The 21,600-nt window shown below is 37.4% G+C and overlaps 1 protein-coding gene across 14 annotated transcripts in view; it reads left to right on the top strand.

Moving 5' to 3' along the window:
* The window catches only part of RIMS1 (regulating synaptic membrane exocytosis 1), a 356,720-nt gene that overhangs the window by 266,664 nt on the left and 68,456 nt on the right, over positions 1–21,600 (top strand). For 12 of the 14 annotated variants that reach the window (XM_064508655.1, XM_064508656.1, XM_064508658.1 and 9 more), the window contains 2 exons: positions 2,350–2,462; positions 11,972–12,138. The exons of the other annotated variants lie outside the window; for them this stretch is intronic. In XM_064508655.1, coding sequence (XP_064364725.1) covers positions 2,350–2,462; positions 11,972–12,138 — 280 coding nt within the window. The remainder of the gene's footprint in view (positions 1–2,349; positions 2,463–11,971; positions 12,139–21,600) is intronic. 14 annotated transcript variants of the gene reach the window in all.

Consider the following 21,600-nt stretch of genomic DNA (forward strand, 5'->3'; position numbering starts at 1 on the left):
CAAGTATCATAAGTAATATAGTAACATTTTTTCATACAAATTATTTAGCATAATGTACAATTTATAGGGTATAACACTTGAAAGTCACACAATGAAAGGGTTATTTTTTAGAGTAACTATAATCTGTGCACAGTACACGTATAGGGCCAAATTTTTAAAGGGGTCTCAATATTCCCTCTTATCTTACATCCTCAGTCTATTCCATGCATTTATGATAGGATTAAGATATCTAAATTTTTGACTTAGGTCACTAATTGACATATCTTAATCCTTTCATATCTGTCCGTAAAGTAAGAGACCATCTTTAAAAATTTCACCTAAAGTGATCAATTTTGCCTTCAGATACCTCCATGCAACTTCCATTGAAGTAATTGGAGCTGTGCCTGCATATCTGATGGTGGGACTGGACCATTGCAATTAAGGTACAAGTTTACCAACATAACTGGTCATCTGGAATACTTGCTGGGCCCAGTATAACATTCTGCATGTGCAGAATAACCTCTGCAGTGTGGGAGATTAAAGATTACTATGATATCTTTATTTCTTGCCTTAAATTTGTACCTGTAGCAGAACTTTAACGCAATTTGCTATATTTAATTTTCCTATTTTAAATAAGAAATGTGTAAGTAGGACATGAAAACAACATATTTTTCAAAGTGATGTCTTCATATATTTTTTCATACCCAGCCAGTGCACAGACATTCTGTGATTTCCATGAACACATTACAGGAGGTATGTGTGTGCACTATCATGGTTTGGGCAATATCGCACAGTTTAAAATATGCAACCCTATGTATACTGCTTTCTTTGTGTATCTTTGTACTTGCAAAGTACAAACAAAAAGTAAGTAAAGAATTCCACAGTTACCTAGCAGCATAAAACCCATATATGATAACTTTGGTACCTCTTAATCCCCAGTATAGATCTATAAACACATGATAGAGTATTTATTTTTCCGATATTTGAAATTTTCTGTGTTTTTTGATTGCAAATTGATTCCAAGATTTTTTTAAGTTAGTGTCTTTCTCTTGTCACCGATCTGGAGAGCGACTGTTTACAAAACTATTGACTTTTAAAATTAATTGTTTTGGAGAGAGTCATATAAATCCATGGTTGACCCAAAAGCAGAAAAACATTTTGCAAAGGTTTTCCATATAAATATCGGCTTTGAATTTGTAACCACACAAAAATATCCAACTGAAAGGAGTTGGTCTTTTAGAATGTTATAACATATAAAAACTGGTGAACATAGTGAGTGTTCCTGTAATTTATAATAGTTACTAGCTGATGTGTATTTGGGTCAAGTTCTAGAAATGTTAGAGTACCATTTTTCAAAGTTCTGATTTTATTGGAATTGCTTTGCATTTATAGTGCTACCAAGTTTAAGAGTGGCAGAATATATAGTTGTGTCTGAGAATTACGTATTACCACAAGGGTTAACTTATTTTAAGAAAGCTTTTTCATAAAAGAACCCAACAAATATTGAACAAAAATAAAGGAATAAATCAGGAGATGCTTTCACATATGTACAAAGGTTTTCATACACATCTTTCCTTTAATATAAGGTTATCTTCCTGCCACTATTAATTGTCATAATAATTGTCATAATTTGTTCAAAGTAAAGAAGATGCTCTTTATAGCACCACAGCTTCTTGAAAGTTTAGGATTAGATATTTTTGAGCACACATTATAGTAGACAAACTAAAAATATAGGAACATACAATTTCTTTGAAATAGGAGTGAATGTTAGAGAGCAAAGAAGTGTTTTTAAAGGACTTTTTGTAAACAAAATTAGAAACTTTATTCTATTTATTACATTTTTTACTATCTAGTTAAATGGAGGAGTTATTCCTCTTTATAATAATTTTTAGCTTTGGTCAGCAATCATGTTTGAAGATAGCAGTAGGAGTTAATTATTTCAAAAGAAAATTTTCATACATGTTTAATGTATTAACCCTTAGAGTGCTACTGTAATGTTTTCTACAGTTAAGCAAATGCATGGTTAGGTGACCATGGATTTATGTCCCCTGCATCCAGAGGGCTTAACAGGTTTATAATTCAGCCTATCACCCAAATTCTTTTGCTCTTTTCATATCTATTGCACCAGCTTGTTTATGTATAGAAAATTGGATTGTCTGCCCTTTTTCAGGTAAAGACTCTTGGCAACTGAAGTGGTTGATTTCTTGACATTAGTGTTCCTTCGTTCTGTGTTTACACCCTGCTTGTTCTACATGTTTGTACATTTCTTTGTTTTGTTGAGATGGAAATAAGTTAAAATTGTTGCTAAACCATTTGTTTTTCAAAAGTTTTTCACTAATTTTAATTGATTTTCATTATGTGTTTTTGCAGCAAGCTTAGTAGTGGAGGAGCGCACGAGACAGATGAAAATGAAAGTGCACCGTTATAATCAGACATCAGGGTCTGGTTCTAGTCAAGAACATGAGCGTGAGCAATATACCAAGGTAAAGTTAGTAGTATGAAATTGATACTTTGTTTTGGAAATTGAAGGAATAAACATGATTCTTTAAAATATTACATAACCCTCAAGAATACAATGTATAAAGCCTGACAGAAGTATCTTTGAGTAGTAGCTTTTCAAAATCCTCTTTAGCCCCATCTGAAGTGCAGTAGACTTGGTCTTTGAGGTCATCTAAAATGAATCTGCAAAATGCAGAAGAATGCACTTCAAAACTATCTCGGGGAAGAAAAATCCATCAACAGCGCTTAAACAAAGTCGTGTCGCATCTAGTTTAAGAAGTCCATGGCCTGCAAATCACTGGAGGCTGAAAAAGTCGACCATGGAAGTATTGTTGTATGTTGGCCCTATTCTTTTATTCTTCTCTAGGTCTTCGCTGTTGCCTGAAGTATAGAGACCTAGACAGAGTTAGATCTGATCTCGTGGGCCTGTTCTCATATTCATATAGTATTTTAGCACACAAATATTGTCACAGATAAAGTACTTCCTTTCCGGAAATACATGCTCGGAGGTTTGATCTCCTTTTCTAATGAAAATATAAAGGTTTCCTCTAATAATTATGTGTATATGAAATTGCATTAATGAAGTTACATAAAGCGACCATATGTTTGTTCTATAAAATACTGAAATGGTATTCCACAGCTAAAATTGTACAGACTTCTGAGCAAATTGTTGAAAATGTCTCATGGATCTGCATTGCCTCTTAAAAGTGAAAGTGTGAGGGGCTAGAGCTGTAACTTCTGTGTAGCTGCTAAAGACATTTTGCCTTTAGCAAAATAGGGAGTAACTGAGACCCAGCTGAGGGGGATCACTTGCAGAACTCATGAGAGAAGATGTTTAGTTACACTTTATGTTTCCTTCTTAGAGATACAGCACTTTGTGCAGTCTAAATAAAGGGCAAAGACAAAACCAGCCGTAATTCTGGTCCACTGGCAGCATCCCTGCCATTCTGTTCTTTCACTGCTATTGAGAATTGCAGGATAGTAGTGTGTTTACAACAAGGGACCACGGGATGGCAGTATAAATGTAAAAGTGGACTGTAAAAAGGAGAAGGACGCATGTAATAACAGTATGCCTTAAAAATAAGGTCTCCAAATAGCAGCTGTTGAGAGGAAATTACAGCCTTGATTAATTTTGCCTTTGATGCCTTAGGAGCCATATTTGCAAGACTTCCCCCATATACGTAAGAGCTCAACACTTACGTTTTTATTTCTACATTTTAAAAGAGATGAACTCTCCATTTGGGGAATCATTGCCTTACAGAAAATGCCACACGTTGTCCAGCTCTCAGCAGCTGAGAATGTCAGAATGCTCCTGACACTGAGGTAGCACCATCTGACTTTCTGTCCCTGCCCCTTCAGTATCACTTCCCTGTGTTTCACAGAATTGATGCATGTTCCTGGAGGAATAGGTTAAAGTAATTAATACATATCAAAATGTGTTCAGCAGTTTGAAAAATCAGAGTGTCACTTAGGAATGGATAAATAAGGAATTAGACATCTAACTGCGAACATCTAACAGATTTGAAAAACTCAGTCAAGATCTTGTTACGGTTAAATGTGGAGGGAACTTTAATAAGGATGTTTCTTTTTTGAAACCACCTCACTGTCAGCGTAGAACTTAAATAAAACAGTTCTCAGAGGGAAGAGGGATAATGGAAACAATGCTTTAGGCCCTCAGTTGCCAAACTGCCAGATATCAGTGCTATAAAAAAAGAGTGGGATGGAAATTTCCAATGAGATCATCTATAAGAAGCCAGAATTTGCATAATTAAAATAGCTCATTTGATATGGAATTTCTTATAACTTTTGTATGAGATCCACTCTGTCAACTCAGGACAAGAGGGTGACTTTATGCAGCATGTCTGTGTGGCACTCCCAACCAGTTAACATTTTAAAAACACAGTAAGAATGAACTTGATAAAGTTTGCTAGTGAGAAAGGTAATGTGTGATATGAGCACTTCGGCCAGGATGAACAAAAATCAACCTCAGTTCATGGTTAAAGATGAGATTTCTTATTTGGATTAAACATGGTTACACATTGATTCAAAAGTTCATAAATTATATTTTCCATTACCGAGCGTATTTTTAATTCTGACTCTCTCTAATATTTATTTTAAGCATGATTTCTGCTCCTCAATGAATTTTTCAAACTAGAGCTATTGTGAATCTGATACATGGTAAAGTGGTTGTTGGAAAATATCAATCTGCAATGCTACCAATTTCCCTTATCCTCTAGTGTCTGGAGTTTTCTAGTACTGTCTTTAAGTTCTAAGTATATGTGGAAATAGAATCCAACTTGAAATCTCAGCATGATGAGTACTAGATGGAAAGAAGTCTGTTGAAAAATTGCTGATTCAGAAATTTTAAAAAATGTATGACCACAACTTAGAGAAGCAAATTCTTTGCAAGTCCATTGAGGAGAGAAAAACACATTCTGGGTAGCTGGTGTTGTTCTGACAGATGTGTGCTGCTTTCCATGATAAAATAGTAGTAAGGAAAATGAATTACTTGTACTGGATTTTAAATCCTTACTTTTCAGGTATTTCGTATATGTTAATAGTGTGGTCCTTACTCCAAGTGGAGTTCTTGGGTTTTGCATTAATTTTTGCCTGGATAGGATAATCTAATCTATAATAAGTTTTATATCTATATGAAGAGATATATCTATTTTATATCTATCTATAATAAGTTTTTAAGTGATAAGAACAAATTAGCACATACTAACACTCTGTACAATATTTAGCGATGTAACTGTTTGCTTCATATCACTGTGATGACTATATTGTTAAACAAAGCAATCTTCTTAGTGATACTGTCTTTCTTTACCTTGAGCAGATGCTGAAAGAGTCAAGAAAATAGCCAAGACAGATTCAGATTAGGCAGTTCTGAGGAAAATCTAATAAATCATATCAGGTGATGCAATAAAGCTAATGAGTCTGACGTCTAAGGACTTAAGACTATGCCTAATTTCTCGTCCCAAAATCTGTGAAAAATCTTTGAAAGTTGCAGGAGCAAGACTTATTTTAAGTCAAAAAGACAACATATATAGTGGTCTAATAGACATTTTAGAATAGTGAAAAAGAAATAGTAACTTCAGAAATTGTTCATCATAGTTGGAAGCATGGGTTGTCACTTTTTAACAGAAACACTTCTTTTCTCAAGTAGCAATGTTTGCCTAGTGCTTCAGAAAAGAAGTGGTTATATGTATTTGAGAAATTATGCTGTTCTGTGCATAAAGAAAATATTCCTTTTGCTTCTCATATCAGTCAGCTGACATGGATGGTGTATGCATGTTTTTCAAGCATACACCGTGCAGATTAGTGTGTAAACATTTTTAAATAGTTCTTGGTTGTTTCTCAATGAACAGACTGGGAATAGGTAACTGTCCGCTCTAGAGCATTTGTATAGGTCTTGCTGGCTCTTCTACTCTAATTGTTTTGAGATCCTCACAGATACGACCTCACATACTTCCTTCCTTCAATTCCAGTGGGAGAACTCCATAATTTATATGAAACAGTTCTAAAAAGCTGAATTAAAAAAGTACTGTGTAGATTTGGTGAAAGTGTTTAAAGAAGAGCTTTAAATAACTTTCTTTTCTCATGTCTTGTATATTGGTAAGACTGTACTGGATAGTATCCCTGTCATATGTTTGTGCTGCTTCTGTGTCTGAGAGAATCAAAACACTTCAGTAGCAAAATTCTGGGTTTGCACAGATATAAATGAAAGAATATCGTAGTTAGAATTGTAATTCAGAATTCAGTAGGCTTTTATTACAGATATTATGAACACGAACACAAGCTACAGTTGCTTCGGCTTTCCAGAGAGTGCACAACACATTTTTTTAGGACTGTTTATTTAAGAGAGCTATTGATCAGAGCACTGTAGTACTTACTTAAAATGGTACCACTCTATAGCTGAATGCACTACTAACTCAGTTAACAGTGTGTGTGATTTGAAAGCATTTGGCTTAAAAGCAAGTGGAGTGCAATGGTGGCATTAATTTAATGGCATTCAATGTGGATTTAACTTGATAGTTAAAGTCTACAGGGGCAGGCTGGATAGGAGATTCAGCATGATAGGAAGCTTTGATTATCAAAGTTTTATGTGATGCTGGGCAAGGTACTTAGGGCTGTGTGTAGAAAGGGATTCTCTAGGAGATCTCTCAGATATTTTCTTTTCATCCCCTTTCCTCCACCTTGAAGAGAAAATAGTTAATAAGTAGCATATTGATATTACAATCTCTCTCGTACTGATACAGTTTCACAAAATTCAGTAAGATCTGTTTGTTTGATTCCTGGGCTTTGCTTACAGCTTTTCTGTGGTTTGACTTGCTTATTTTTACTGTTGGCTGTTAGACGTCTGAAAGTTGACTGATGTTCACAGTACTTGAACTGGCTACAGTCCTGGGAAGAGTTACCTAGAAGCACTGTTACAGTTCTCTGAACCATCATGTGAGCTACTCCTAAGACACAGGCCCTTATTACTGGCAGGGGTCACAGATGAGGGCCTGGAAGCACCAGGATGCTGACTGTGCAGCTATGAATCCATGCAGCCTTCAGAGGAACACTGTGCTAGAATCACTGATAAGTTGTAAAACTCAAGGTGCTTCATGGATGGTTCAGCATGTTTTGGCAAAATTCCTTTTTAGAGTAAGGTGCCTCAAAAGATAGGTATGATCTCAAGTCTTACTTAAGTCCCTCCGTTAGCCCTTAATGTTTCTGGTCCGGATTTATTTTTCCTCATTTTAAGCATATAATGAGGCATGCACTTACTTTCAGAGGTTAGTTGCCTGAGGCTTTTTCTGTAGTCAAAGAAGGGGACACTCCTTCAGTTTGCAAAGCTCTGAACTGTTGTATCCTACATGGGGTTGGAGAGAGAAATGCAGAAGTGTAAATGCTTATTAATATATAACATAATTATAGTAGTTTATTAAATGACTTCTGAAACGTGCCTTATAATCAATAAATTTCTAAGTTTGTTAGTCATTGAAGAGCTATAGCAGTATCCATGACATAATCTTGTTTGTATCTGTGCTCTTTCCATTGACATTAACATGCCTGGAGTTCATCATAGCCTTTTTTTCTTCTTCTGCTGACATAGAGGAAGAGTAAGAGGCTCCATAGGTGGTAAAGTGAATGGAAGAACTGAATTTCAAGTGTTTATATTTGAGATAGCTATATTGAAAAAATGTCTGTCTTTGTAATAGAGAAACAGACAGACAATGCAGATAGTTTGGGCTTTTCAAGCTAGCTACTATTAATGTTTGGAAAACAGAGCTCTCTAGTAATTGATATCAAAGCTGCTGCAAACCTTAGCAGCTCTCCTCATGTGATAAATAACACACTTTGGAATGGAAATGCTATGTAAGTTTCAACTACTTTAGACATGGAGTTGAGAGAGAACTGATCACTTTGATCTGTAAGAAAAAGTGAGAGAAAGATACAGGAAAAAGTCTAGGTTTTTTCTTCCTTCTCGCAGTCTTCCTGTAAGTCTCCTGTGGTACGGAATTGGGGAGGAGACTGTTAGCTGAGGGTGTTGTTTGATTATCAGGTTGTACTGAGAAGAAGTAGAGGTGCGTAAAAGTTGTATGCTTCCTATAGAGGATGAGGAATTCAGTAGAAACATCTGCTATGAGAAGAAAGGGCAAAATCCGTAACAGTAACAACTAAAATGTAAATGCTACAGCACTCAGCATTGTCTGTCATCACCACTTTCTGTGTTAATCCCTATTTCTCTGAAGGGAAAGGGTCTCTCTCTCTCTCAGGAATCACAGTCCTGGGATAGGGTACAAAGGGATAGTAAAAGCTCAACCATTTCATGCAAATCTCAGTAGGAAGGGAAGCTCCATGTTTTGTACAGTAATTCTGTGGCTGGAATAGCAAGGCAAGAAGTAGAAGACCTGTATTTAGTTCGTTCTTCATCTCCCAACTCACTGTAAAATAGTCTGTCTCCTAATACCTGAAACACTGTCTATTAATGCAGTCTGATATTTATAACGATTCCATTTTGTGTAGACTGTGTTGGACTAGGTAGGAAGACAACCACATGACCTAGTGAATAGACGCTCAGTTAAGAGAAGGGATACCTGGGCTCAGGACCCCGTTGCAACAAATGGTTGCATATTTAATATTAAACAGTCATTCTGTGAGGCTGAGTTCCCAAACAGTCACTGACACACAAGCTGGGACCTAGGTCTTCTCTCTCGCAGGCAAGTGTCTTAATCAGAAAGCTGGACAACCATGCTTGATGCTGCTTTTTATCTCTCTTCCCCATCCTTCACAGGCCATATAAGTGGCCCATGAAAAATGGAGCAGGTGCAGCAAGAGCGAACCAGAGGGTCCTTCCATTCCCCAGGTGGCATATATAGTCCACTGTGTTCAACTTGTGTTATTCTTGTGTTTGAATATTAAATGTTAAGCAAAAGTCCAAATTCAGATTTGGCATGGGAAAAAGGCCAGCAGCCTGTATGTCCCTCAACACTAGGAAGAAAAAAGGTTTAGAGAAAGGAAGGAGAGAAGTGCATCTGGTTACGGTTGCTCACTGATGGAGTGGAGAGCCCAGACTGTATCAGTCTTCTGAACTAGCACATCGTTCCTGCACAGGGACCACGTGAACCTTCTGTTATTGTTCCAGATTCATTGTTTGCACTTCCAGATTCACTGTATGCTTTTTCAAACGAAGACCCATCCTCTGCTGAGCAGGGGGCAAAGTTTCAACTTGCACGGATGATACATTGTCACATAACAGCTATATACAGACTCATTAAGGCCACAATGAGAATGTAAACTTTCTGTTGAGGAAGAAAAGTAAATAGACGTCATCATGATGGAGAGGGGAAGTTGGATTGTTTCCAGCAAATGCAAATAAAGCATGGAGACATTTCTGGAACACTTACTCTGTTACCATGCATAACAAGCCATGTATTTCAGAGAGACTTCGTTTTTACATTTTAAGTATTTTTAAAACTTTACTGTAGAGAAATCATTTCTAGATGTAGTTTAAATAAATATGTAGAGTAACATGCCTATTCCACTGATATCAACAGAAATTTTCCTATTTATTTTAATACAGTCAAAATTTCCTTTGCAGATTGATCAAGTTTTGTTTAAAGTAATGGAAAACTGGAACATTTCCATGTTTAGAGGCTTTTCATATTTTTAGATGTCTCATTTTAGGAAAGTTTTGAGGATTCCTTTAGGAATTCCATGGGAATTTTGCATAAAATAGCAATGCTGGCTCAGGAGTGGAACTCTTTAGTGTAAACTGGAAAATTGTAACCATTTGGTTTTCAAGCCTGTGAACATATATGTTTAGCCATAAAAGTAAGAAATTTTTATAACTTTTATTCTTGCTTAGAATTTTTTAAAGTATAAACTTTAGAAGGAAATTTTGATATCTACAGAGATGAAAATGTTTCATTATTATGAAATAGAGCTGATAAGAATTGATGTGTTTTGTATTTTAGTTTTGTAGAGAGGCATTTTGCAATATGGAAGAGGGCAAGCAGTGAAAATATTTAAAAGATCCTATGAGCTATTTCCAAAAGATGGTCAGGATAAACATATCAGCATAGTTTAACCCCATTGGTAATTTATATTCAGATAAGTCACACAAAGTCACTCGGAAAGAGAATCTTCAAATAAATACTTACAGGAGTTGAAACTTTTTTTAAATATTGGCATATTCCTGAATCCTCTGTGTCACCTCCTTTATTAAATTAGATTTCTGCTGCATATGTTTCCCTGTCAATGCCTCTTAGACATGTTATTTGAGCTCCAAGGTGTTGTGGTATTCTGGAATCATGCTGCTGAGTTTCACTTAGTATTTGAGGTTGAAAATCTAGCGTTAGCGAGCCAGAGTTTTTTTGTCTCTCAGTGATTTTTATTCAGTCAGCCTATGCAAGCCCCTCATGTGGTATTGCTAAGAGTTTCCTCAGGGAACACTCCTCAGGTCAAACCCACAGGATTTTTATTCATAAGTTGGTTTGTGTTCTGAATCTTGGCTGTAAAGGAGCTGTGAGTGACACTGAAACACATGCTGAGAAGCTAAACTTTACATAAACTTTTTGATTTTTCATCAGGAATCCCATATGTAAAATCAGTCCTTTGTATCCTCTTTATTTCCTCCCCTTCCTTACTCCAGTTAGCTTCCTCATCTTGCTTTTGGTGGATTAACAAGAGGTTCCCAAGTGTATTGTGGAGACCTGTGAGGGAGCTGCTGAAAGGCACTGGGGCAAAGGAAGATAAACATGGCTTGAGGACGGGAGCTCTGATACATTCATCTGCAGAAACTTCAGCTCATGTTTGACACGCTTTTAAAGTTAAATCATGACATTTGCTGACTGACTCAGCCTGCAACCCAGAGCTAAGTTCAGCTGGGGCTATTCATAGACTGTCACACCTTTGTGTATAATTCATAAATAAACTTTTATGACTTGCAGTTTTACAGAGCACAGATCTGGAAAATGGACTCCCTAGAGTTGTCATGTCAAAAACTGACTAATGTTAGCACTTGTTAATATTTTTCACATAATATGCACTGAAAAAGTATACCACTACTTAAGTCACTTTTCAGCCATAGGTCCCTTTCTCTCTAATGATAGCGAATTTTATTTTTGGGAACCTGACTATGATTTGATCCTTATCTGTATAATTGAAGATTTAGGTAAGTGTGACGTTACTAGGGCTGAAGTCCCTTTTTATGTATATTCTTACTGAAAATGTAGGTAGTATGACTGTGTGAGTAGTATGTGATAGAGGGTATGGTGTTGCAATCAGTTTTAACCAATCAAAGCTTCTGCTGTTAACAAAAGGGTGGCAATGTCCACCCCAACCACCTATTCTTGCTGCTGGTCTTCTGCTAGTTCTCATATAAACCCAGCTAGATCAGGGAATTGATCTCCCTGAAAACAAACACTATTTTTGCTGTTTTAGCTTTCTGCCAGACTAGCTTTCTAGTATCATGACACATAGAGATATCTGGAAGTAGATAGTGTACTCTTTTTCTTTTCTCATAGAACTTAGATATTGGAATCAACCCTAAATGCCAAACTTGTGTAGCATTACATTTCATCCAGACCCATATGCAGTTCTCTTGTTCAGAACTGACTCTCTACAGGTATTTTGTAGTATATTTTTAATATTTGAAAAAATGGGAGGAAAGTGTATAGTCAAATAGATAGTAAACACATGCTTGAAAAGGTGTGCATCTGCTGCATAAATATATATCATAATTACGATGTACTGAGGAACCAGCAGCCTATTTAAATTTAAATTCTGTAATTTATTTCAGGTATCTGTTTTATTCCATAAATACCATTTTTCATTTCTTCAATAGACATAAAGATGTTAATATAAGTGTTTCTCTGAATTTCATGAAATTTTGTTGGATATAAAAACAGTTAGAGATTTGTCATACGTAGGTCATTTGTTGTTTCAATATATACGTTATATCATGATGAAACTCCTCACCCTTTCTTTTCTTGCTCTTTAGTATAACATACAAACAGATCAGTACAGAAGTTGTGATAACGTCTCTGCCAAATCATCAGATAGCGATGTCAGTGATGTGTCAGCCATTTCCCGAACCAGCAGTGCCTCACGCCTCAGCAGCACAAGTTTTATGTCAGAGCAATCTGAACGCCCTCGGGGCAGGATCAGGTGAGTTCTCAATGCAGCTTGAATTGTATCACACATCTTTTTCTTATTTAAGTGCCAAAATACAACTAGAAATGATGGAAATTAGATGACCACAGCAATGTAAGAGCTTATGAAATGTATTTGTGTACATATAGTCTTCCATTGCTAGCATAAGATGACAGTGCTTTTTGCACCTGTGCTTCTAAACAGAAAGCAAAAATTGTCATAAAGAAAGAGCAGATTAATATATTTACAGCAAGTAGAATTTGTACACACACTATCATCTCATTGCTAGCCATGAATCAGTGCAAACTGTATGCCAAAAAAGTATTAGAGCAGAAGTCTTACTATATTTGTCCTCTGAAGAGTTTTATGTCATAAGACAACCCTGTTGTTTTTCTTTCTATCTGTGTATCTATCTGCCTACCTACACACATGATAAATCACTAGCATTGAAACAAATATTTATATAGTAGTCTTTAATATCTCTGCTTCAAAAATAGTTGAAGTAGTTTACATTATCAATAGTCAAATATCTCTTTTTTCCTTGATAATAATGTACTTCTCAGTTTAGTACTTCTTGAGATATAGAGATGGAGCCCTGCCTTGATTTAAGTCAATGACAAAACTCTCACCAGCTAAAATGGATGTAGGATTGGGTTAGTAGTCTGTGATCACATCCACGAGCTCTCACAAATTTGATTTTAAGTGAGTGTTACAAGATAGGGAATGAATTAAGAACTCTTAAAAGTTATTCCTATGAAGAAAATGAGTATGACGAAAGTCTGGATGTATCATTTAGTATTTCAGAACATTTCTGAACAGATTTGCCAACAGAGAAGTTCAGCTGCAAGGTACAGTTTGGTCTGCCTCCTCCATGGGAACGGATGTTAGGGGGACTCAGAAACTGGACTGTATGTATGAACCAGCCCCACCTCATTTCATTGTTAAAGGAAGTTCACAAATATATTCAAAATCATGTTTCAAATAGGTGAAATCAAAACCTGAGACTTGCATTAATAATGTAATCTATAATCCAGCAGAGCATTGTGGTAGAACTGTAAATGTATTTTAAGTTATTTGTTTTTAAAATTATTTTAAATCATGTGTTTAAATGCTACATTTCATTGGAGCGCAACTTCTTAGTGCTTATCTCTTACAGAGGACTTTAATCATTCCAAAAAAAGCTATATTTTTGAGAGACTGAATCTCTTCAACTAGGCAATGCAGTATCTTTAACAGGTTGAACAAAATAGAATTTTTTCCCATAAGTATGTCTCTGTTGAGAAGATTTTATCAGGAAGGTTCATTGGGTTCAGAATGTCTGATCACAAATATCAGAAGAGTCTCAACCGCAGGAGAATCAATAACCTCATGCTAGGCTGGAAAGGGGGAAACCTAGAGTCAGATCCTTGTTCTGATTCAATCTCTTGCAGAGAGAGCACCTTGGGAACAGGTGAACAATTATGAGGAAGAAATTAACAGCTTTTGAAAGTCAGTCATAATTTTAATTGTTTTTCTTCTAAGCTGCGTGTGTTTATTCTCCCCCCAAAGTCCCATTAACATCAGTGGGAGATGCCTAGTATGCTGTCTTTGCAGTTAGCCCATTTCAACGATTAATTGCAATGGGGCAAAATTCTAAGATTATGAAAATTATAGGAATGGACTGGATTTAATCACTTTCATAAATTTATCACATTGATAAATCTGATCTTATCAGTGTTTCTGTACTGTTTCATCCCAATTCCTTGAGGACTTTCTGTGTTAGACTGACTTTCCGTACATGAGCTGACCCATTCACTTCAGTGGAACTTTTTAGATAATTATTTGCTTGTAAAAGTCTTATCCTGGACTGAATCCCTATGAATGTACATGTTTCTTGGCCATATAAAACTGCTGAAATCATTAGGGCCATTCGTGTGAGCAAACACTGCAAGGTCAGACTCTTAATACTGTTTTTGTAGATTGCTGTACTTGATCTTTCTTTTACCATTACTGATAATGAATCTGGTCTTATAAAGTGATAGAGTATGTCTTAAAATTAATCATTTAATTCATTTTTAGATTTAACTCATAGATACTTACAACATTATTCAAATACTGTTTCTTACTGAGGTTTAAAATCATTTTCATGTTATGTTGTTAGAAAGCATTGTATCCAGCGGATTTAGGAGTAGCATCTGCTGTTCATAATTTTCCATGCAAGCTATCTATGCTTATTTTTGAATGTTTGCTCTTTGTGACTATGGAAAGGCTGAAGTCCTTAAACACCTGCAAAAATGATGTATCATAGGAATTAGATATCAAGAGAGGTCAAAATGAAAAGAAATTAGATGTTGAAGAAGAGAAAAGGAGAAGGCATTTTGCTGATGATCTGAGGCAAAGTTAGCTTCCACCACTCCTGTTTCTCTACCGGTAGCCTCTGTCACGTAGTTTTTAATCACTTTTTTGTGCCACTTACTTTTTATATGGAAGTGGAGAGTCAGTTTGGGGAAAGGGGTTGATTATATTATGAGCAGTTTTTCAGAGTGAGATTCATCCTCTTTAACTTCAGCCTTAAAAGCTATGCATCTACAATGGAATTCATCTAAAAATTAATGTATTAAATTATTTCTCTAACTTCCCTAAGTCATCTTTAGAAAGAGGCAAAGACCCCTTATCTTGGGTGGTTCACCTCATCTTCAGATAGATGTCAAAGATGGGCAGGCAAATTGTTCTCTTTTTGCATTAATTTTTGAAGGAACCCTAAGGGACTAGTTTAGATAGGGTACTTTAATTTTACACATCAGAAATCAAGCGAAATTGATTCTTTCTTTTAGTTACTAATGTTTCATTGCATTCAAGTAAATACTGATTTGAAGTTCAAAGTTTATGAGTAATTTGAAGTTTAATTTTATTTTTGTCTCCAAAGAACCTGATGTTAACATATAGCAGTCATGCTGCATGTTAAGGTTAGAGCAGGAGAGGCAAAGAAAAAAGCGTTTTTTAACCTCCTGTCTTCTACCTTGTTGAAACTATATTTCCACAAGCATCTTCATCTGCAAGTGCATCGGCCCAGTGACCATGGCAAGTGTGTGAGTGTAACGTTAAGTTTAAACACAAAAACTTACTTAAATTGCCTTTTTTTATGCACCACTTTTGTACCTTTTGGAGATGAGAGCTATGAAGAACCTAGTAAGCACGTAGAAACTTAAAGCAGGTGGCCCAGTTTTAGCCACTTCCCTTAACTAACTCATCCAACTAGTATCCTTTGGTGCCCTCTGTAGTCAAGAGAAAAATACACAAATTCAGAATACAGAAGGAAGGTTCCTGCTCTGCATTAGCCTCTCTCTACATTGAGTAGAGGAGAATGAAGCCTAGGGATAATCACCAGCAAGTTGAGTTAACTAAGTTAAATGGAGAATTGTGGCTGGAGATGAATTACTCCGGCTGTCAGATTAGTTAACTGAAGTTAAACTGTACATCTTTAACATCACTATGTGAACTGAAAAACAGTTTACTTACTCATGTAAAGGGTTGTGATGTCAATTTCTGAACATGAAGTGGTCTAGCTGATTTTAAGAAGCCAGTAGTTTTAGTTAATGTTATTAGTTAATGTAACCTGATTATCCCTGAAATTAATGCATCTGTGAAAAGGGATATAGGTTAAGATTCTAGGCATATAAAAGTACAACACACTGTCTTGTTTAGGCTGTCACTAACGAAACAGCAACAGTTTTCTTGTAATTCTGTACACGGTATCATTATTGCTGGATGTCAGAAGGGTGGCGGTTGCCGATCACAGTGAATGCAGTTTATATCCACTGACTTCACTGCCACTCCTGGCAGCATAAACAGCTTCCTGACCTTTCCTCCCAAATTCTAAGGAAGGAAATATCCTTTAAAAAGGTAGCTAATTCTTTTTTCCCATCAATCCAGGCAGAATCAATCAATAGCTCGCTCTCTTTCAATTTTGAGGGTTTTATATTCTTTCATTTCAGGCAATGTATTCTGTATTACCCTATATTTATAAATAGTTATTTCTTTTTGCAATCAGTAAAGGTTTTAAAGCCTGGAACCACATCTTCATCTTACGGCTTTAAAGCATATGCATTAATTGTAACATGTAAATGTTACAATGTGTAACATGTAAATGTGTAACAATTTGCATTTGTTCGGTAATATTTAACTTTCATGAGTTACATTACATTCAAATTATATTGTGTATTTCATAATACACATCATTTACAGAACAAAATACTGTCTATATAATAAAGATAAAACAATCTGAAGCATAACAACACAAAAATACTGTATATCTTATTTGAATAGATAGATAACACGCTATCTGTTCTTTGGTTCAAATTCCAAATATAATGTCTTGAAGTATTAGGAAACTTGAGAATGCAGAGCAAGTTAGCAACACTGGGAGAATGAAAGCAAATCTTCCCTTTCCTTTGAATCAGCCACAAGACTGTGCCTAAACCTTTTAAGGCACCAGGCTAATCTCATTCCCACAGTATATTTGTAATTGAATTACTGTCAGAAAGCTGTGACATAGCATGCATGGCAAATATCATTAGTTCTTCAGTCTGAAGATTTTGTTGATTAACATTTCTAATAGGTTACAAGAGGGAATTATGATTGATGCAAGTTCAACATATAAGTCTATAAAACAGCTTTTTCATTTCTAATTTGATTAACATTTTCAGGTGGGTGTTTTAACAAACAGCTATGCATGAGTAAATTTGTCTAGTTATGAAATTATTTCAAACATTTTTCTTGTTACTGCACTGGGAATTTTGCTTAATTGTCATGCTTTCTAGTGGAAGTCCAGGCAAATATCAGATATTCTGGGAATATTGACTTAAATCAGAACCAGACTTCTACATTTGGCTTGCCATAGTATTTGGAGTTAGTGTGTGTTTCGTAATTAAGTCAGGTTACCAGTCCTTCTTTATGGAATTTTGCTTTCATCAATCATAGTCTTTAATAATTCATGGTACAGTCAAGAGTTACTTGGTGCCTGTGTATGCCACAGACTCTCTTGTATGACTCAGGAACATTTCTCACATCCTATGTGAAGGAGAAAGGAATTTTTCAAGGTTTAAGGTAAATAAGATAATTGATAAGTAAGAATTCTTGTTAAACAGGTGATGATTAATCAGCACCATATAGCCTTGATCAGAGGAAGGATGTTTGCTCACTTCAATTAAAATTATGCCCACTCTCATTGCATCATTATTCATTAGCAGCCTGTTTATGCAAAGATACCTTTGAAGATGTACTTCTCATTGATTTCAAGTAGGCCACTGTCATTTATGTGGAGACTTGCAGGAGCTGAGCCTGAGGTTTCCATTTTGCAGGAGTTAGCCAGTTGGCTTCCATAAGATGTTTTGCTTAAATCTCCTTAAATAAAATCTGCCAAGTATGTGAAAGACTAGATAAATACTTTTAAAGTAAATTTCTCTCAGTGTATCAAAATTTGGAACAAATTATCTCTATATTAGAACTATCACTGTTATTCCTCATTTTACATTTGAAAAGCACATCTTCAGTAAAAATTATGTTTGGTATCTTAACCAATGTGTGTTACACAATAATATCATTATGTATGTACCATATTTTGATCTGCTTGTACATGCACTGCTTAATTGAATGCTTAAATTTAATAAGAATATTTTAAAGGGGTTTATTAAGGAAAGAGAGTAATACAGTAAGTTGTAACAGTGGACTTAAACAAGTCCTAATTTATTTCATGTATTATCCCATGCCATTGAATGGCTTGTATCACAAAGTCATGTACGCTTCTTGGGATTCAGGTATGTTCCCAATATACTACTGAAGAGAAAAGAGCTTTTTTGGTTCATACTATGAGGCTCTCCGTGACAAACCTGTTTATCACCAATTTCCAGAACAGCCTGTGCAGCTTAATGTAGCTGTTATTCCTTCGGTACACTTGAACTTTAGCTCTAGTTCACTACAACTTTAAACCAGGAATGATGAGGAAAGGAGCAGAGTACACAAAATCAAGTGAGGAAGGGGTGGACTGGGTGGATAAGCAAAGGGTGCAGGGTGATGTGGACAGGAGGGACCTCATAATCAACAAAAGAGGACTTCCCCAAGAGCATGCACACAAGTAATAAAGTGCCAAGACCACAGCATGATGGAGGAAGCTCTCAGACCTTTTTGGGACATAAGCACAACTAGGTAGCTCTCTGAAGTGCCTGTGCACTAATGCATGCAGCGTGGGGAACAAACAGGAGGAATTAGAGGTCTGTGTGCAGTTTCAGGGCTACAGTCTCATCAGGAGCACAGAGACATGATGGGATAGCTCACATAACTGAAGTGCTGCAGAGGGCAGACCAATATGGGAATGCTGTGGTGGGTGTCTGCTTCAGACCATCTGATCAGGAAGTAGATGAGGCCTTCTTCAGAGAAATAGAAGAAGCTTCATATTCACAGGCCCTGGTGCTCATGGTGAACTTGAACAAACCCATATCTGCTGGATAGGGCAGAACAGCAGGGCACAAGCAGTGCAGGAGGTTTCTGGAGTGGATTGATGACAACTTCCTAGCAAAGGTGATCAAGGAGTTGGTGAGGGGAGACACTCTGCTGAGTCTCATACTTACAAATAAGGAAGAAATGGTTGGGAATGTGAAGGCTAGGGGCAGAGACCATTGGATGGTGAAGTTCAAGGTCCTGTGAGGAGGGAGCAAGGCAAAAAGCAGGATCACAACCCTGGACTTCAGGAGAGCAGACTTTGCAAATCCCTCTTCAGGGATTTGCTTGGAGGAATCCCATAGGAAATGGTCCTGGGGAGAAGAGGGGTCCAGGAGACCTTGTTATTTTTCAAGGATCACCTCTTCCAAGCTCAAGAATGGTCCACCCCAACATGCAGGCAGTCAAGTAAAGGCAGCAGGAGGTCTGCATGAATGAACAAGTTGCTCCTGATTAATCTCAAATTTAAAAAGGAAGCATAAAAGAGGTGGAAGCTGGGTCAGTCAGCCAAGAGGAACCTAGAGACACTGTCTGAGTGTGCAGAGATGGGGTTAGGAAAGCTGAAGCCAACCTGGAATTGAATATGATAAGGGATGTCAAGGGCAACAGGGAAGGCTTCTATCAGCAGCAAAAGGACAATGAGGGAAAAGTGGACCTATTGCTGAATGGGGCAGGGGATCTGGTGACAAAGGATATGGAGAAGGTTGAAGTATTCAATGCCTTCTTGGCCTCTATCTCTACTGGCAAGATTTTCCCTCAGGAATCCCAGGCCCCTGAGACCAGTGGGAACATCTGGAGCAAGGATTATTTGGTCTTATCAAAGGACAATCAGGTTAGGAAACATAAATAAATTGGACATACACAAGTCCATGGGACCTGAGAGGATGCACCCATGAATAGTGACGGAGCTGGTGCTGGCTGATGCCATTGTGAGGCTACTCAATAATCTTTGAAAGGTCATGGCAATTGGCAGAGGTTCTAGAAGACTGGAAGAAAGCGAATGTCACTCCTGTCTTCAAGAAGGATGATCGAAGGAACTACCAGCCGGTCAGCCTCACCTCGATCCCTGAGAAGGAGATGGAGCAAATCCTCCTGGAAACCATTTCCAAACATACTAAGCAAAAGAGGGTGACTGAGAGTGATCAGAATGGATCTATGAAGGGGAAATCATGCCGGATAAACCTGATAGCCTTCTATAATGAGATGACTGGCTTGGTTGATCACAGGAGGGCAGTGGACATATTGACTTCAACACCGTCTGTTGTAACATTCTCATAGACAAAGTGAGGAAGTACAGGCTAGATGGGTCGACAGTGAGGTGGACTGAAAACTGACTCAACTGCCTGGCTAAAAGGGTTGTGATCAGGAGCACAAAGTCCAGCTGGAGGCTAGTCACTGGTAGAGTAACCAGGGGTTGATGCTGCAGCCAATACTGTTTAACATCTTCGTTAATAACCTGGACGATGGGACAGAGTGCACCCTCAGCAAGTTTACAGACAGTATAAAACTGAGAGAAGTGGTTGGTACATCAGACTGTTGTGCTGCCACTCACAGGAATCTCGACAGGCTGGAGAAATGGGCAGACAGGAACCTCATGAAGTTCTGCAAAGGGACATGCAGAGCCTTGGGAAGGAATAACCTCATGCACCAGTACAGGCTGGGGACCAACCAGATGGAGAGCAGCTTTGCAGAAAAGGCCCTGGTATCCTGGTGGACAACAAGTTGACCATGAGCCAGCAATGTGCTCTTGCAGAAAAGGAGGTCGTTGGCATCCAGGGGTGCATTAGGCATAATGTTGCCAGCAGGTCAAGGGAGGTGATCCTTCCCCTCTACTCAGCCCTGGTGGGGCCACATGTAGAGTACTGTGTCCACTTCTGGGCTCCCCAATACAAGAGAGACATAGAGCTACTGGAGGAAGTCCAGTGAAAGGCTACTAAGATGATTAAAGGACTGGAGCATCTTTCCTATGAGGCAAGGCTGAGAGAGCTGTGACTGTTTAGCCTAGAGAAGAGAAGGCTAAGGGGGATCTTATCAATGTCCATAAATACCTGATGGGGGGGAGTAAACACAGAGCTGGACTCTTCTCAGTGGTGGCCAGTGACAGGACAAGAGGCAATGGGCACAAATTAAATACAGAAAAATCTACTTGAATGTAAGAAAAAGCCTTTTTACTGACTGAGCACTGAAACAGGTTGCCCAGAGAGGTTGTGGAGTTTCTGTCCTTGGAGATATTCAAAACCTGACATGGACACAGATGGAGACTCCACATCCCCTCAGCAAGTCTGTTATTCTATGAGCGATGTGTTGGGTAGGTGAATATTCTGTATCTGGAAATAACTTCTAATTCAAGCCAGATTAGATTGAAGCTAAATGAAAGTAAAATATTTAGATACAGAAAGAAAAATAGATGACAGTTAAAAAGTATGAAACAACAGCAGTGACAGGACTGAAAAATTATGTTTCATCTGTGTTCAAAGCCAGAGGTCTTTCTCCCATTTTCATATCATCTCTTGTAGATGCTGACCTTTTACCTCACTCACGCATACTTTGCAACTCAGTTTGCATTAGTCAAAGCTAATCCTCTGTTGTCATAGCATGCTAGCTTTTAGCATTCACCTCTTCCTTGGGGTTTCCTTATGGCCTCTTTCAGGTTCAGATCTTCACATTAGGCACAGGTACACATGCGTGTGCATATGCGCATGCGCGTGCGCGCGCACACACACACACACACACACACACACACACACACACACACAGAAGTGTTGATTCTTAACCAATTTAGGAGGCTGTTCTTGAACCCTGTGCTTTTTGCTTTACTTCTCTGAGTGTGCATGAACACACTTATGAAAATACAAATAATCCTTTGGACTGGAAGGGACTTCTCTAGGGTCACTGAATATAAGCTATCCTGTCACAAAGAACTGTTGCACATTAATATATTTTCAAGCTCCATTTTGAACTTAATTAGTTATTTTTGATCTTGCCTGCTTCTCTTAAAAGGTT

This window comes from Dromaius novaehollandiae, chromosome 3, assembly GCF_036370855.1.
Source record: "Dromaius novaehollandiae isolate bDroNov1 chromosome 3, bDroNov1.hap1, whole genome shotgun sequence".
NCBI classification, from domain to species: domain Eukaryota; kingdom Metazoa; phylum Chordata; class Aves; order Casuariiformes; family Dromaiidae; genus Dromaius; species Dromaius novaehollandiae.